This window comes from Marmota flaviventris, chromosome 19, assembly GCF_047511675.1.
Source record: "Marmota flaviventris isolate mMarFla1 chromosome 19, mMarFla1.hap1, whole genome shotgun sequence".
In the NCBI taxonomy this organism is placed as follows: Eukaryota; Metazoa; Chordata; class Mammalia; order Rodentia; family Sciuridae; genus Marmota; species Marmota flaviventris.
This window is the reverse complement of record NC_092516.1, coordinates 23223316-23241820: the sequence shown is the minus strand read 5'-3', so window position 1 is coordinate 23241820 and position 18505 is coordinate 23223316. Positions and strand designations below refer to the sequence as shown.

Below are 18505 nucleotides of genomic sequence, written 5' to 3'. Positions count from 1 at the left end.
ACATAAGAATAAATAAATACAATAAAAATATTGTGTCCAAGTGTAACTGAAAAAATATTTTAATAAAAAGCAAGAATCCTACAACTAAAAAACATTTTCATTAAAAAAAAAAAGAATCTTATTTCCAGAGTTAACACATTATACTAACCAAACTCTGCAGCTTTCAAAGCATGAAGAGAAACGCAGGCAGGCTCAGAGACGCGGACCAGGCTTTCCCTGAGGACGATGGCAGGTCCACCAGAGCAGGCCTCATCCCACTACCTCCAACACACACAGGGAGCTGGCGGAGCCCATGGGGCGAGCGGGAGAAACGGGAGAGCAACGCCTCAACAAAGGCAGGGCATCAATGAAAGATACACAGACAAAATGGAGGCCAGGAGAGGTGCGGAGCCAGGAAGACCAAACTGCAATAACTGAAACAGAAACTCACTAGAGGGTTTGAAAGCCAAGGGTTTTATTATTATTATTTTTTTTAATGTTAGCATTTATTTGTATTTTCATGGTCTTTTCCCTAAAGTTGAATGCAGATTTTACCTTTGGTTACACATGTTACATATTTGGTTCCAGTTAAAACAGACTGATATGGTAGTATTACTATAATAGTTGAGGCAAAGGAAATTTCATAAAGCACAGGGAACATCTAATATGATCTATAGAAAGACATTTTTTAAAAGGTCATTAAAATGCTCATCTTGGAGTTCAGAACTTTTAAAAAGCTTTCTTACATCTAAGGACACTAAAGGGGCTTGTCTAGCATGCACAAGGTCTGGGGATTGAACCAGGGTTGCCCTACTACTGAGCTACATCCCCAGCCCTTTTTATTTTTTTTGAAACAGGGTCTCACTAATTCTCCATACTGCCTTTGTACTTGTCATCCTCCTGCCTCATTGTTTTAGAGTTTCGGGATTACAGTGTATGCTGTGGTGCCCAGCACACACAAAAAAATTTGTGAAAGAGATTATATATGAATAATTTGCATTCCCTGGCTCATGATCTTTCTAAAATTTCAGTTTGAAGATAAACTTAAAACAAATTTGTCTTGGAATAAGTTTGCTATGACAAATTCTCCTTTGCAAGGTCTAATTAGAATTTGGAAAATTAATATAGCAGTTAGTAATCTAAATTTCAGTGAGAAATTGCTCGTTTTAGTCCCCATTCTAAAAGTGAGAAAAGGCAATAACGATAACAAAATTTTTGTCTTCATGATCCCCAGGTAAATGATAAAGGAGTTAATGTTTCACATCATTTTGCCTTAGTAAAACCATAAGCCCTTTTCCTAATTGAACCTATTCAGAAGATCTATTCAAAGATTGTATTTCTAAAGGCAGATTATTGGTTATCTCTAACAATTTTCATTTTCCTTTAGGCAAGGGGAAAAAAGACTCCTAACATGAAAGAAATTATTTCATGGCCATTCATTTTCTTACTCATAGATGCATAGACCTGGCCACACAAAGACCACTGCTGTTTCTGGCTATAACATAAATATTTAATTAAAGGAAAACCTACTTTGAACCATTCTTCCATAAGGCATAAAGTGTACTATCCTTGGGCCTACACTAATGTCATTTCCCAAAAACATCTGTTACTTATCCCAGGGTTTTTGCCAGTTTTGCAAACTCAGAAAGAAAGCCAAGGGTTTTAAATCAGGCCACATTATTCTTCAATAAGGAAGCAGGGCTGGGGCTGTGAGTCAGCAGTAGAGTGCTCACTTAGCACATGCGAGGCCCTGGGTTCAATCCTCAGCGCCACATAAAAATAAAACAGGTATTGTGTCCAACTACAACTAAAAACTAAATATCAAAAAAAAAAAAGGAGGGGCTGGGGCTGAGGCTCTGTGGTAGCACACTTGCCTGGCACAGGTGAGGCACTGGGTTTGATTCTCAGCACCACATACAAATAAATAAGTAAAATAAAGATCTATCAACAATTTAAAAAAAAAGGAAACAGTATGAAGTGATCAGCAAGCTGAACCAACTTGCACCCCTCATACGAAGCCCATTTGATCATGGTGCACATCAGATTAACATATTTTTAATACATTTTCCTAATATTTTTTCAAGGGACTTCTACTCCCTGTTCATTAGGGGTATTGGCCTGTGCTTTTCTTTCCCTGATGTGTCAAGAAATCAACCAGAATGTTCACCTAGAGATGAGCAGATTAGAAACTGCAGCATGACCATGCAGCAGACTATCTGGCAACAAAAGGGATGAGCTATCGACACTCAACGTGGACACTCAACGTGGACGGTGCTCAGACCATTTTACTGAGCAAAGGAAACTACACACATAAACGCAGATAATTCCATTTTTATGCAAGAAAAATAATACATATTGTCAGGAAGTAAATCAGTTTAACTGGGGCTCAGGTAAGGTAAGAGAAGCTGCTTTAGGGTGAAGAACACATTCCATGGAACATGGCTGCAGTCCCACAGGCGCACACTGACCAAAACTCGCCAAACTAGGTTTAAGTAAATAGGAACATTTTGTCATCTGTCAATCAGACCTCAATAAGGTTGAGTTTAAGAAAATCGAACAACATGCCTGAAATATAAGGTTGAAGTTATACAAAGGAAGCAAAAAGAAAGACCTAGCAAGTACCAAAAACCAAAAGAACTCCATGTAGTTAATCAGACACACAGGTTTTAGACTTTTCATGTACAGTTATAGTTTTAAAAATCAACCACATAACGAGGCACACAGCACTTCTCAATAAATTTCAAGTAATTCTGTATTACAGAGAACACGTTCCGCAACGATGAAACAATTGGGTGTACAGTGAATAACAAAAACATAACCTCCTAAAACCTAATTACAGGTAACACTTATTTAATAATAACTTATTTTGACCCACTGAGTTACACAGAATTCACGTGGAAATGAGTAAATATTCTAACTGAATAAAAATTAAAACAATTGGGTGTACAGTGAATAACAAAAACAACCTCCTAAAACCTAATTACAGGTAACATTTATTTAATAATAACTTATTTTGACTCACTGAGTTACACAGAATTCACGTGGAAATGAGTAAATATTCTAACTGAATAAAAATTAACATATTACCAATAGAAATCTATGAAATGTAGGTAAAGAATTATAATTAAAGACATATAAGGCACTGAATATTGATGAGCTCATTAGTATTAATGAGTATTAGTTGATTAGTATTAACGAAGCTGTAGTGCAGCAGATCTGTAGCTAAAACCTACTTCTGCTTCAACAAGCAGCTGACGACCTCCCACTACCCTGCTCAAGAGAAGAGCAGCCCACACGCAGGCCCTCGATTCTGGGCAGGAAGGCCGCCAGGGGCGGCGCGGCCCCCAGCTGCACATCCACTTACCGCCAACAGAAGACACACTTGTTTGCACACGCCAGACTCGGGGTGGCCTCCATGCAGCGGTGGCTCTCAATGCCATAGAAAGTGTGTTTGTAGCAGCCTCCTCTCCCCCGGAGCATTGACTGTGACAAGCAAAAGCCAGAGGTCACTAGAGCAAAACCATGGAGAAAGAGAAGAGAAAGAGAACACCAAGGCACCGTCCTCTCTTTAAGGGAAAGCCGCAAGTTCCATGACCACAGTACCCCTGCTGGTCTCTGCACGGTGTAACACTCTACAGTCTGCACACTGTGATGTTCGGGTCCTGCCTGGGCTCTTTAAACCCCCTGAAGTACGCCTCTGATCCATTACCTCTGAGTAATGGGTAACACCACCGGAGGGCCACTGGCACCCCCACATACAAAGCCACAGAATCGCCCCAGATAACATAAGCAGAAAGCCACACAGCACTGGGGACAGCGAGACAGCTCCTGAGCAATGGGAGCCGCACTCAGATGCCAAAGCGTCCCACTGAGAACAAGGGAGGATGGGAAAGGGGATGCACTCGGAGATCATTTCCTGTGGACTGAAGGGACAGAATCTGAACACGTTCTAAAGAGTTTACAGGGAAGAAGCATGCTCGTGGGACACAGAAGACCCCAAGAGGAGCGCTGTTTAATGGGAGGGACAAAAGCATACAGCACAGAGCGGTAAGACCACACAAACCCCTCAGTGCAGGGAGCGGGCCACCTGAAAAGTCAGCTCAGGCCTGGAATCAAGAGATCAAGCTATCCAGGCATCGGCAGAAAGATGCACCCAGAAGCTCCGCACAGGACAGTCTTGATTTCAGCAAAAGTAAAAGTGGTGGAGCCCCAGAAGGCTGTGGAAGAGAGGCCATCGCAGCCAGACTCCAAGGCCAGGGAGGAGAAGGGAAGGCCGAGAGTGTCGTTGGTGTCACTCCCTGGGCAGGAGGGGACAAAGGAAGCACCCCAGACAGCCAAGGATTTGAGGCCCAGTGACTGTGATAATATGGACCTCAGAGGAACTGCACCGGGCGGCAGGGTGGGCACAGCCTCACATACGCAGCTGTCCTGCACTGTGGGCTCTACAGCCAAGGACACGACCACCAAGGTGCTGGGGGACTGTGCTCAGCACCTCTGCTCCTTGTCATCATTTCCTAAGCGACACAGAATAAGAATGACTGAGATGACACCCACGCTATACTAGGTATCACAAGTAGAGGTGATTGAAGTGACCACTGCACATAAGACTTGAGTGCCCGTGGTGTCCACATAGGGGGAGTTGGTGGAACCCACCCTGTGGACGCTGAGGGACAACATCCACAGCGTGCTAGTATGACAATGCTGTGCACAAACGGAAGACGATGGCACGAAGCCACACCAACATGATCATCAGGTCAGGTGGGTATTCTTAGGGTTTGGATACGAGATGTCCCCAACACGCTCCTGTTAATGCAGGAGTGTTCAGAGTGGAAGGGTGGCGCTGTGAGAGCTGTGACCAGGTCAGTCACCCTAGTGTGGACAGATGGACTGGGAGGTGACTGCAGAGTCGCTGGGGGCTGCCCTGGACAGGGCCATCTTCCTGCACACCTCACCCTGCCTCTCAGCTCCCTGGCTGCTGACCCCACCATGAGTTGAACTGTTGTCCCCCACCATGTCTTTCTGCCAAGTGCCACCTCACCTTGGGCCTAGAGCAATGGAGTTGGCCCTCCATGGACTAAGTCTCTGAAACCATGAGCCAAAACAAACTTTTTATCCTCTAAGTTGTTCTTGTCAGGTATTCGGTCACAGCAAGAAAAGCAGACTAACGCAAGCATGAAGTCTTAATTTTGTCCTTCTGATAAAAGAAGTCCCCTGTCCATCTCACTTAGCACCTGCATTTGCGGGGAAAAGGAATGAAGGAAGAATATTGTTCAGGACAGCTATGTCTACATACTATCTTTTAAGTTTCTAATAAAATATAACAAAGTGAAAAAATTTATCTTGCAAACAGCGTTGAAAACTCAAAGTCCACTCACACCACAGTCACAAAGTTAGCCCCACAAGCACCTTGTTGACTGAGAAGCAAGTCTGGAGAGCTGTGCATTTCATTCATTATTCATTGAGAACCTGACACACAATCGTACACCCAACTGTCTACCCAGCCCACCAGCACCCTGTGGTGGACTCCTGACCCAGGACACAGTCCGCTGGAAACTGGACCTGTAAGGAGGCCACTAAGGCCAACTGAGGTCACAAGGGTGGGTCCTGATCTGACAGGCACGGTGCTCATAGAAAGAGGCAGACACAATAGGTAAGACTGACGTGACCTCTTCATTCCACATCTCCGGGGAAACACCTGGGCCTGGGGATTTCACTTTGGGGAACTTTTTAATTACAAAGTCAGGTTTTCAATATTATAAGTCTATGCAAATTATCTATGTCATTCTGATGGAGTTTGGACAATCTGTGGTTTGAGGAATGGACTTACTTCAGCTATGCTGCCAAGTTTATCAGCATAAACTTGTGTGTAGCACTCCCTCGTGATTCTCCCTATGTGGGACCTGCAGTCTAACTGGTCTCCTTCCTGATGCTGGTGATCTGCTCTTCTTAATCTGCCAGTCTTGCTAGAAGTCTACCAACTTTACTCATATTTTCCAAGAACCAGTCCTTCCTTGCATAGGTTTCCTTCCTTCCATCTGGTATGCGCACACATGCATGGTTACTTTGCCTTTTGTTTTTCTCGACTTTCTTGAGGTAAAATCTTAGATTACTGACTTGAAACCTTCCTCACTTCTTATTTGATACTGGATTTGAACCCAGGGATGTTTGATGCACACATATTTAAAATCTACTTTGTATCTTTCCATTACTGATGCCTTGATTCCATTCTGATCAAAGAATACACTCCACATGACTTCAATTCTTGAAAGTTTTTGAGGTTCTTTCCATGACTAGGACACCGTCTATCTTGGTGAACCATCCCAGAGGCACTTGAAAAAAACACTCATTGGGCTGCTTTTAGGTGGCAGGCTCCAGACATGTCAGTATGATCCTTTTTCCTGTGCAGGGGTTTCCACATCCTGGCTCTTTCAGTCAGTAGAACTAGCAGTTGCTAAGAGGGGGTTTCAAAGTCCCAAACCGCGACCTTGGATTTTCTCTCTCTGTCCAACTCTTGCAGTTCTCACTGGACACACTGTGACGCTCTCCTGCAGGATGGGACGCCTTTAGAGTAAACAGATACTCTCCCCACCCAGTGGCCTTCCTGCACGTGGGAAGGCCACCTGCACGACATGCCTTTCCTTGCTTCTCTCCATTCACCCACGCAGCTACAGCTGGAGAGGTTGAGTGCACAGTGCCACATTCTGGGGTCAAGAGCCATCATATACCTCCATCTCTAAGATTTCATTGGTGAGCTTGGAATACTTACATCTGAAATCAATACCCAAGTACCAGCACTTGTTCTAACATTTTATTATTTGTTTTCCTTTCTTTCCTCTGGTTCTCATTCCTGATTTCTTGATTTACTGCATTTAAGCATTTTTCAGAATCTATCTTATTGTGTGCTTGGAATCAGGGATTGAACCAGGGGTGCTTAACCAGTAAGCCACATCCCCAGCCCTTGTTTCTATTTTATTTAGAGACAGGGTCTTGCTGATTTGCTTAGGGCCTCACTAAATTGCTGAGGCTGGCTTTGAACCCATGATCCTCCTGCCTCAGTCTCCTGAACCCTGGGGATTACAGGCGTGCGCCACCATACCCAGCTTACCTTGTACTTTTGAATTTGTCTCTGTGTAGCTGGGTAGTGCTCGTTCTCAGTATCACAAACTGAGACATGACTTCTCAGTCTACCTCTGTCAACATTAGCTCTTGGGATTTATAAATCTCCAGAGGAAAACGATCATGGGGACTGGGGCCATAGCTCAGTGGCAGAGCACTAGCCTAGCATGTGTGAGGCACTGGGTTCAATCCTTAGCACCACATAAAAATAAACAAAGGAATTCTGTCCATCTACAACTATAAAAATATTTTTTTTTAAAAAATGATCATGGATTACACATATGTCAATCTCTGCTCTTCCCACTGCTCTTGCTTCCTCCTGGATGCTCCAAGAATCTTTCTTTTATCATTTATTCAGTTTGAAGAAACTTCTTTAGCCAATCTTTAAAGACAGGTGTGCTAGCAGAAAATTCTCTCACTTTTCCTTTATCTACTTCATCTCACTTTTCCTTTACCCTTCCTTCTTGAAGGTTTGCTTTGCCAGGTATGGAATTCAGGGTTAAGAGATCTTTGCTGTCAACCCCAGAAAATCGTGGTGCCACTTCCTTCCTGTCCTCAGGTTTCAGATAAGAAACCTGCTCGCACAAGTGGCACCACTCTATGTGATATATATTCCTCTCTAGCAGTTTTCCAGAATTTATTTTTCAGTTTCCAGATCATTAATTATAAGGTGTCTTGGTGTGGACTTCTTTCACTTTATTCCATTTGGGGTTTACTTTGCTTCTTGAATGTCTGAGTTGAAGTCTTTTATCAAATTTCGGCCATTTTTAGGCATTATTTCTTCATATACAGTCAAACCACATTCGTAACAGTGGTCCCACTAGATCATGATGAGGCCAAAAAATGCCTATCATCTAGCCATGGCATAGCCAGCACAACATGCCCACACAGCACATCACTTGCATGCTTGTGGGGACGCAGGCACACACAGACCTACTGTGCAGCAAGTTACATGACAGCACAGCCCAATACTGACCACGTTTACTAAGCTACTTCATCGTTACCTTAGAGTGGGGCCCTAGTTTCAAAGGAAACTAAGCATTCACTGTAAAAGGGCACCTGTTACGCTGGCAGCTGCCTGGCACACCCCCTTCACGGCAGCTCTCCCCTGCAGAGAGCCGCACACTAGGTCTGAGGAGGTACGCTGAGATGTTTGCCGTGACGAGATCATCTGACCACACCATTCCTCAGGACATGTGCCCACTGCTGAGCAACGCACCATGACGCTTTTGCGTGTCCTTCTGCTACTCCAAGACGTAACTGTTGGATGTCCTATTCCTGCCCACAGATCCCTACAGCCCGACTCGTGCTTCTTCTGTTCCTGTTGTTCAGAGCAGGCAAATTCTATTGATTTTTCCTGATCACAGCACATTCTATTGATCTGTTAAGGTCAATGCTTCTACCCGTTATTTCTGTTTGACTACTGAACCTGCCAGCAAGTTTGTTTGCTATTATGCTTTGCAATCTTATAATTCCCTCTTCGTTCTTTAACTTTTTCTTTTCGAGTTATCTAATTTTTTTTCATTTGTGTAAAGACAATTCATAATTGAGTGCTGAAGCATTTTTATGACAGCTACTCTGCAATCCCTGCCAGCCGAGTCCCTCAGCTGGTCCATCTGGTGGTGCTACCAGTGGGTCATCTTTTCTCATTCAAGCTGTGATTTTCTCGGTGCTTGGTGTGACAGGTGGCTTTTCAGTTGCACCTTAGACATCTTCTCTGTTATGTTAGGACATTCTAGACCCTGTTTCTTTCTGACTTCAGCAGTGGTCACTCTGTTTCAGTGTAGCACATGGATGCTGGCCTACTTTCGTGTACGCTGACCCTGGCAATTTAACTTTCAGAGCCTCTGCGATGAACGTTATCCTAGGCTCCCCCTGGTCCCTGCTGGTGCTGCTGAGGGTGGAAAGGATCTCCCAGGCTGACCGCTGGAGCTCTCAGTGAAGGAGGGGTGTCAGGCCAGCAGGCTTCTGTGGCAGAGCTTCTCAGGCTGGACCCTCCAGTAGCCCGAGTATCTCTGAGTGAAGAGGACAGCTGCAGATGCACATGGATGAAGAGGCCCTCCTGGCTGGGCCATCTGATTGGTGAGGTCCCTCTTGTGGAAGCCATCCAGCCACCACAGTATCCCCTGGTGGGAGAAGGGAACGTCCAGCCCAGGAATGATGGAGAGTATGTCACAGGACAGGCCACTCTGGTGGGCATGCAGGCTGGGGGTGGGGTAGGGAGGGCCTGTGGGACACACTCTCTCCACTGCCCCTCAACCAACTTGGTATCTCTTCCCAAGGGAGAGAAATTCCAGACTCGCAAGGAAGGAGAGCACTTGCCATAGCTGTTTGTCTTTGTGTCCCTGTAGATCCTCTTTGTAACAATGGGTCTGCCTGATTCTCCCATTCCAGAAAAGAATGAGCCTTGTGAGGCCTCCATTGCTAGGTCGGGGATGCCACCTTCTTGTTGGTGGGGGATGTAAGACACCCTGCTGCTGCACTGTCCCTCCAGTCCTAGGGCCCAACGCAAAGAGCCCTCCTCTTTCCACTGTTCAGAGCTCAATAGGGCTGCATCCTGTGTTCTGCTCCGGGGCTGCCAAGCACTGAGCAGGAGGCAGCAGGGAGCACAGTGCTACAGCACCCAGTGCACCAGTGGGAGGCAGCAGGGAGCCCAGTGCTACAGCACCTTGCACACTAGCAGTCCCCAGACACTACATTGAAGGTGCCTCTCCATTCAAAACTCCACACGCAGGCTGCACTGAAAAGGAAAAGACCTATGAACAACATACATGCTCAGAATCAAAAGCGTTTATTATAAATGGAGAAAAAATATAGAGATAGCTTTGGATTCACTGATGCATGAATTCTAATCCTCAAGGAAAATAAGAACCCGAGAAAACAAAACCACAACTGGGCACAGCGGCACGTGCTTGTAATCCCAGGGACTCAGGAGGCTAAGGCAGAAGGATCCCAAGTTTGAGGCAAGTCTAAGCAACTTAATGAAGCTCTAAGAATCTTATTGAGACCCTGTCTCAAAATAAAAACTAAGAAGAACTGGGGATGTAGCTCAGTGGCAAAGCATCCTTAGGTTCAATCCCCATGATCCTAGCCCAGCAGAGTCACACTGAATGAATCAAGGACTTTACTCCCGCCAGGCTCTGTGGCATGGGCTTGGGGAGAAGCTGTCTTCATGGAATGCTGGGAGCGGATTCTCCACTGGTCTTCTTCTAAGTGGACTATGGACAGCGACACCTATTGCCTTCATTCTACACTCTCTGCTTGGCAAATGGCCCCTTTGGGAGACAGACACAGTAGTATCTCCCTCTGGAGCAAATGGCAGGCGAGTCTCCTGCCTTTTACCATTAAAGGAAATAGCCCCAGTGGGCACATGTCAGCCAGGACTGTTGGCAGTTATCAAAGGTTCCTGTTTGCTCTGTCTAGGTTCCCCTTCCAGAAGGCCTGGGCAGAGTGACCTGGCCCTCCTGGGGCCGCTTTGTGGGGACTACAACTCAAGAGTGAGAAACGGCCCTATGTCTGACCAGAGGCTTAGTCTTCTGCCTGCACCCGTGAAACTGTGCCAGATGATTCGTTATCTTGCAAGTAGGGTGAAATTTCCAACTCTGATTTTTGAGAGGAAGCTGAAGACCTCAGTTCAGAGACTAATGAACTACTGCCCACAGACCACACCTAGTCGACCATCCGGGGGTAAGTGAAGCGGAGTTGGAGCAGGCCGCGTCTGCTCACCTGCTCTGGGGGCTGCTCTGGGTCTGTGCTACAACGGCAGAGGTGACAGAGATCACATGACCCACAAGAGACCAGGGAGTGCTTCAGAACAGTCACTGTCTGACTCTTCAAGAACACCTCAGGACTGCTGATTTAGATATTTATTTTATGCTCCAGAGCAAAATAAATTGCAAACTGACTAAAGAACCCATTTTAAAAATCTAAATGAAGACAGAAATTACTGCTTTCCAAATCCATGGGTTTAAAAAAAAAAGGCAAAAATCACAAAGGTGAACAAATTAAAATTTTTTTTAAAAATTAAGTATACCAAAAATCAAACAGGGGCTGGATATGATGGTCCTTGTTATCCCAGTGGCTCAGGACAAGAGGATTGCAGGTTTGAAGTCAGGCTAAGCAATTTAGCAAGGCTGTGAGCAACCTATTGAGACCTTATCTCAAAATAAAAAGGGTTAGGAATGTGACTCAGTGTTAAATGCTCTTGGATTCAATCCCTGGTACAAAAAAAAAGAAAATATCAAACAGGCCTGGAAGGGTGTAGCTCAGCAGTAGAGCCCTTACCTAGCATGTACAAAGCCTTGGGGCAGATTCCCAGCAACAGAAAAAATAAATAACAAAGGGCAATTTCCAAAGTAGAAAAAATACATTCAATTAATGAGAGATCTAGACATCACGAAAGTTTAAAGAAACAGTTCACAGAAAGTTATAATAAATGGCCAAATAAACACTTTGAATTGGTTAATATCATTTCTAGGACTTCTTTCTAAAGAAATAATCTAAATGCAAATAAAACTTCATTCTTCATATAGTGACAAAAACTCATTTTCCACAGCTAATCTATAGTAGGGAAAACTGGAAATGTCATCAGCATCAGGTGACTAATGAATTAAACTACGGCACAGTCATCAAAAATTATAGTCATTAAGAATTACACAAATAGGAAAATGCTTATCTTGGATGAAAACAACTGATACAAAATTGCATATACAGCTTGATTGCAATGTACTAAAAAATCAAAAATATATACCCAAATTTCTATGTTATAAAAATAATTATTACATTGTTTATATTAATTGTTATATATTTTTTTCTTATATAAGAATATGTTGTTCTAATGACAAACAAAGGTAAATGAAGTTCTGAGGACGAGGGATCTGAACCGTAAGCCCTGCCGTGGCCTCTTCACCAGGCACCAGGCACGCTCTGGCACTGCTGGGCTGCTTCCCAGAAGGCAACTGTTCCCAGCTGCCGGCACCACGCACCAGCCCCTCACACTGTCAGCAGACGGTGGACTGGTACCCTCTCCTCTGGCCTGGCACTTCCACAGAAGCTGGAGACCACTGGCCCCAACCTATACTTTATCTGGGAAGAACCTCTTCCAAACAAATGAATAAAGCGCTTATTTTCAAGAGTTCAAAAAAGCTTAGCAATTTTCTTTGGTTTTACTACACATTTCCACTGAAACCTCACTGAAGTCCTGGACATACAAGGATTGGGACAATGGAACTGAGACTCAAGGAGAAAGCCATAAATGTCTGCATACCTGAAATGACCCAAACGTTGAGAGAACCAGACAAAAATTCAAAGCAGCTATTACTAGAGGAGGAGGAAGACAAGAAGAAAGGCAGTGCCCTTCTGAAGACCAGAAGAGGTCTGGATAAGCATGGCCAGCACCTCTAGGACATGTGAAGAATGTCAAAACAGCTACTGCCTGTGTTCCTGGAGCTCAGTAGGAAGAGGAATGCAGCAAAATCATCAAAAGAAACAATGATCAATCAATTCTCAAATTTTGTGAGAGTCCTAAATTTGCAGATTAAACTCAGGGAAACAAATAAGATAAACCAAATGCAAACCACATCCAGACATATCATAAGGAACCTGCTGAGGACCCCTTTCAGCCAACCATGGTGTCCAGTACGAGGAGCCTCTTGGTGGGGTATCTGAAGTGGGCAGTCCTGCAGGGCTAAGCCTTCAACTCATGGGGCCAACTGCTAACTCTGGACAGAGGTGCCGTCTCAGCTGGATCACTAGACACTCAGCTGGCACCCAGAGCACTGACACAAGCTGTCACATATACATTACTCGTTACAAAAGAGTCCTTCCCGCCTCTGTCACTCAGGAAGCACAAAGGACTCTGGAAGCTCTTGTGTCAGGAACACAAAACAAAGATCAAGGATGTGTTTCTTCTCGTATCACAACAGCACAATGATACACACTGCATGTCCCATCCCCAGGCTAGGGTGCTGCAAGGATAAGGAGAGACTGTCAAATGAAATCGTGGTTTCATCAAATTAAGTCCTCCTCCACCAGGACCCCTGGAGCCACACTTTCCTGGCTGAACAGGTCCATTCCTCACTCACGGCAGCCACATTCCAGTGTCTGACAGCAGCACCTGGTTACTGGCTGCGTCACTCAGGGCTAGTTCAGGTCAGGCAGAGAGCACATGGTGAGCATGCTGTGAGGACAGTACTGACCACCCCTGCAGGGCAGTAATCCTACTGGACAGAGCTGGAGACAGGCGTTGGGCAGCAACACATCACCACTGCACTGCCACCTCCCAGCCTCAGGGACTGACTCTGGTTTACACAGGTTCTCAGGAGAAGAGCGCTTCCCTGGACTCCAGGGCAAGGCATGTGGACAGATCTTCTCCATCCACCAGTTTTACTTCCAACACCTTTGAAGGAAGAGATGCCTTCCTCCACATAGAAGGCAGATTCATTTCCTGATTAGAAAAGTGGACCTTCTAGGCAGAGGCTAGCGGATTTGCAAGCAGCCCTCCTACAAGACTGTGCCATCCTTGCAGAAAAGGGGGACTGACAAAAAGCACTATGTCTTTGAAACATCCCTCTCAGTCCCCAAGAACCCAGCCAGATTAAGGAAACAACAAGAGAGAGCCCAGGCGGATGTCCAGATAATACTTTCTGAAGGGACGCCGGCTCTCTCATTTGCTGGGTACAAGGGCAGGAAGCCAGGTTCCTTGGGATGCTGGTCATACAACAGGACAAAGAAGCTACGCTAACAATGTTGCCACTTCTAAAATCTAACCACAAATTCTCTTCCTGTAGCGACAGGCATGGGGCGGGCCCTCCAGAGAGGACAGTGCATGTCCAGCCAGCAGCCGCTGAGCAGAGTCCTGAGAGACAGAGGCGCACTGCTGGTGATGAGCACCTGAGAAGCGGAGGTCTCCCTGGGCAGCCCCAGGAGCATGGTTCAGCCTCAGATCTCTTGGCAGCCCATCCTGGGCCCTGGCACTATTGGCCAACTTGGGGCTCCTCAGCTGCCACATGCACCTGCTGTGCACCCAGCACTGCCCACGTCACCTCCAGAGGAGGCAGCATGAGGATGCTGCCTGGCTGCCTGCCGGGCTCTCTGACCTGGGTCCTGTGCCCTCTGCCAGGTGGCTCCTCAGCTCTCAAGTGAGGAAAATCATGGACTCTCCAGACAGAAGCACCATCGCCTGGCTCTGTGCAGTGCCAAATGCCACAGACCAAGAGTCCAAAGAGCTGGTGTGCCGGCTGCAGGGATCCTGCAGAAAATAAAGTCAACAGAAAACAAAGCCACTGCAGCACCTCAGTACTCCTAGAACAGGAGCCATCGTGGAGAGGGATGGGAGCAGGGGCCCCTGGCAGCTCACCTCCCCTGGCAGACAGAGCACCGCCTGACCAGCAGTGAAGGATACCACAAGGGCCAGTGATGACCAAGCGACGGCGTGGCGTGAGGGGATGACAGTGGCACCCTGGCAGGCCTTCCCCAGCCCTCAGTGCTCCCTCCTCTCTGCCCTGCCTTATTTCAGGTGTGTCCATGGCAGTCAGCTAAAGCACAGGCTATTAAGACACTTCAAGGAGGAGCCTGAACACCTTTTCCCTTACAAAGACACCTGCACCAGAGAGGGCAGAGGCCCACATACTGTCTAGACTACTGTACAGGTGAGGCTGAAGGGCAGGCGTGGGTACTGAAGTCCAGAGCAGACTATACTGACTACTGTCTGCTGAAGCCCAGCCTCCACCTCCCTCAGGCAGGAATGGGAAGCCCCAAACCCTTGCAGACTCCCTCGCCCAAAGCCTGCTCATTTAGACTCTACCAATAAACAAAGGGCACCTACGGCAGATGCTACGGCTGGAGGACTCCCCAAGGCAGACACCAGGCAGCTGATGGGCACAGCTTGGATCCCTTGAAGCAGCATCCTGGAGTCAGAAGCAGTTCACCCTGACCTCCACTCCTCCCGGCCTGTCAGGCATTTTGCAAGCATTTACTTAATTCACCTCATTGTTCTTACTAAAATACACCCAGGGAGTTTCTGTTTTCCTCACTGATACAGATGAGGATTTGGTCGGGTGGAGACTGGAATGGGGAGGAGAAAATTAAGATGAAGGAATGGGCCAGCATGAGCAGCAGAAAGAACCCCCCCAAGAAAAGCTACAGCACATGAGGTGTGGATGTAAGAGCAGGGAAAAGACCTCAAAAGTGCGTAGAACCATACTAAACAGGATATTCCTTGGGTTCAGGGCTTCCTTCTATCATTTGTCCCCCAAGGAACTTCACTAGGCAACTGTTATATGCCAGGACTCTGAGTGTGCAACATAAAACAAAACCCTTACGCTGAGAAGAGGAAGTGAGAGAGATGGGGACAGGCAATGAACGAGGAGGAGAGCAGCTCTAAGTGCTGCAAGGTCTAAAGGCCAAGTGCTGGGACCAAGGACAAAGGGGTGGCTCCTGGTGGGTGGGAAGGCTGCTGCCTGGCCGAGGCCAGGGCAGGGCTCTCTGATGGGGTCACCCCTGTATGCCCCAGGAGCAAGGGGAGACCACAGCACACAGGGCCTGGCAGGAACCCTACGGCTCTGAGTGATCACGCGACATGGCCTCCATCTGGCTGCTGTGCAGTGGTCAGACTGCACAGGAGCCTAGGAGTAGAGCAGAGAGACTGAGTAGAGCGAGGTGGTGTGGGGATGTACGCAGGTGATCCAAATCAAGGTGCAGCAGCGTCAGTGGAGAAAAGCAGTCAGACTCTGTGTGTGGGAGGAGATACCTGCTCATGGAACAGACGGGGAGATGAGAGAAAAGCAAGGTTTTGCCCGAGCAACACTTCTAAACTAACAAGCAAAGACCAAGGGTGGAGTGCGGACAGCGAGGAGCCCTACAGATCCCAGGTGCTGAGCAGGAGGGGTGGGAGCCACCGCAGGCCTCCGAGAAGAGGCCTAGACATACTGCGCTTCCAAGGCTGACCTGAGCACTGCCTGAACACGTGGGCACAGGGTTCTCCCTGATGAACCTGTTCCAAGGATAGTCACTGCCACTGTGTAGACTGTAAACGACTTGACAGCCCAAGGATGAAAAGCCTACCTTGTGATGGCTATGTGTTCAAGCTGTCTTAGAGCTGCCTGTCATTTTAAGATTTTACAGGGAGACAGACTGTCACCAGAGGTTGGCCACAGAATTTCTCTTGACCACTCCCTTTAACCCATTTGCTGCTTGAAGGATGGGATCTCCAAGCCTTGCTAGAAACTGAGGCTGAATGCAGGTCTCAACAGGACGTGGGGTTTGGAGACAGACCTCTTTTCTGTGACATCTCATCACTACCCCCCAGTGGCACTGCGGGAAAAATGTCTGTTCCAGTTTAAAGTGAGACCTGGTTTGTCTGCCAAGACAACCCATTCCCCATTTTCTCGTGATACACTCTGTCAGCTTACCCTCGTGCCTCGGCTGGGGTCATCCCTGCTTCTCCCCCCACACACCCACAAGCTGCTGTCCTTCTCCCTCTCATGTAAAACGGCACCTGTCTCCTCACACCTCCCGGGCCCAGACTTCTCTGTTAGGAGCCCAGGCAAGCAGCTGGTGCTCCACTGCGCCCCCTGGTGCAGTGGTACAGGCATGTTCTGCAAGAGGCCCCAGGCACTAAGCAGAAGACGGCCTCCTCCTCTACATTTATCTTGAGCAAAACTCCATTTTTTTAAGTTATGTATGTGATATTGTATTACCTGTAAACTTGAACTAGCAGTAGTAAAAAGAACGTTACAAAATACTGGCTATGAACAGAAAGCATTTGAATCTGATATTACTAAAAATCACTGGAATGCAAAAAACGAATCTGGGATATGAGAAGTATGTAATGAATTAACAAGGTTTAATATACTGTCACAAAAGTGGAAGGGATAACAGAAGGTGACAGAGGTGTCATCTGCTGGAACATTCGTGTACCTTAGGATAAAGGTAGAGGATTAGAAAGTTAAAAAAAAAAAAAAAAAAAACACAATGGGAAGAGTTTCTTGGACGTCCACGAGTCACAGCAACAGGCTATGGAGCAGAGAGCACACAAAGGACGCAAGAGAGCACATGGACGACAAGCAACGCCCTGGAAACGACAGGGACCAACGGAGGTGCCCCGTTAGAGGAGCATAAAGGTTGTGGGTTCCGGCAAAGCTCAACTGCAGCCTGGGGCAACCAGGAGACAGGCAAGAGGAGAAGACAAGGGGTGTCTCCTGTCAGGCACAAGAGGGCCACCAAAAGACTGCCAGGGAGCCGGGGACCCTGACCCGCAGGCACAGAGAAGGAGGGTAGAGGCAGTGCCCATCCAGAACGGCAGGACCACATCTTCTGTTTCTTGACATGGGTCCCACTGCATTGCCCAGCTGGACCTGAACTCATAGGCTCAAGCAACCCTCCACCCGGCCTCTCCGTAGTAGTGTTAACTTTTCCTAACAAATCATGTTTTTCACCAAGGTTTCAAAAGAACAAGGAATGTTCACAATCATTTTATTTGTGATAGCCAAAAACCGGAAAGAGACCAAATATCTGTCAATAGATAAAAAACTGTGGAAAGAGACCAAATATCTGTCAATAGATAAAATACAGTGGCTACGACCGAGCAGCAGAAGTGAGTGTACCAGGGGTTCTATACTATAGACGCCCCTTGGGAACGGCCACTGGCCTTAAAGCCACTCGTGGGAGACAACACAGGACCTGGTGCCACAGCCACAGGAACGTGAGCAAGGCAAACCTAACAGCAGCAAAAGCACAGCCCCCGGTGACGGAGGGGAGGCGGCAGCACGGAGCAGAAACGGGCACAAAGAAATCCACTGGGGTGAGCAGAATAACTTCTATCTTCACTGGGATGGTGGACATGGGTCCTACGTCTACCAACATTTGCAAAATTTATTTTAAAACTTTCATCCAAAAGTCTGTTCGTCTTATTAACTATAAACTATACTTATAAATAGTACACTCACTGCATATAACATCCATATAAAAGCTGCATATGATAGAAATAATATTTGAACTAAAACAAATACAATACCTTTGTCCACCTGCAAAGTTTCACCCCAGAATGGCTCCCAATCAACTGATAACCTGAATGGAAAAGCAAGAAACACAGATTGAGCTCATCCAAAGTCAAAGGTGATATTCAAATTTAGCAAACAGAAAATATTAAAGGTTTAATTTGCCAAATTGAGAAGATAAATAAATAATTTTAAATGTATATGCATTTAATGACACACTCAAAGAAACAACAAACTAATCCAAATTCACAAAGGTTTTAAACTCTCAGTACCTAACAGATCTCACAGGCCAAACTCAGTACAGCTCTAAAATCTCTGACCACACAATAAACAAACTTGACCCACAACACACACGGAGACTGCTCCCAACAACTACAGAACACACTCCCTGAGGACCTGGGAAGCAGAGACTC

The 18505-nt window shown here is 46.5% G+C and overlaps 1 protein-coding gene across 4 annotated transcripts in view; it reads right to left on the bottom strand.

The window, feature by feature from the left end:
* Positions 1 to 18505, bottom strand: part of LOC114103055 (S-adenosyl-L-methionine-dependent tRNA 4-demethylwyosine synthase TYW1-like) — a 112778-nt gene that overhangs the window by 69174 nt on the left and 25099 nt on the right. For all 4 annotated transcript variants that reach the window (XM_027948638.2, XM_071605338.1, XM_027948637.2 and 1 more), the window contains 2 exons: positions 18110 to 18162; positions 3344 to 3462 (listed from right to left, as the gene is read on the bottom strand). In XM_027948638.2, the coding sequence (XP_027804439.2) occupies positions 3344 to 3462; positions 18110 to 18162 (172 nt within the window). The remainder of the gene's footprint in view (positions 1 to 3343; positions 3463 to 18109; positions 18163 to 18505) is intronic.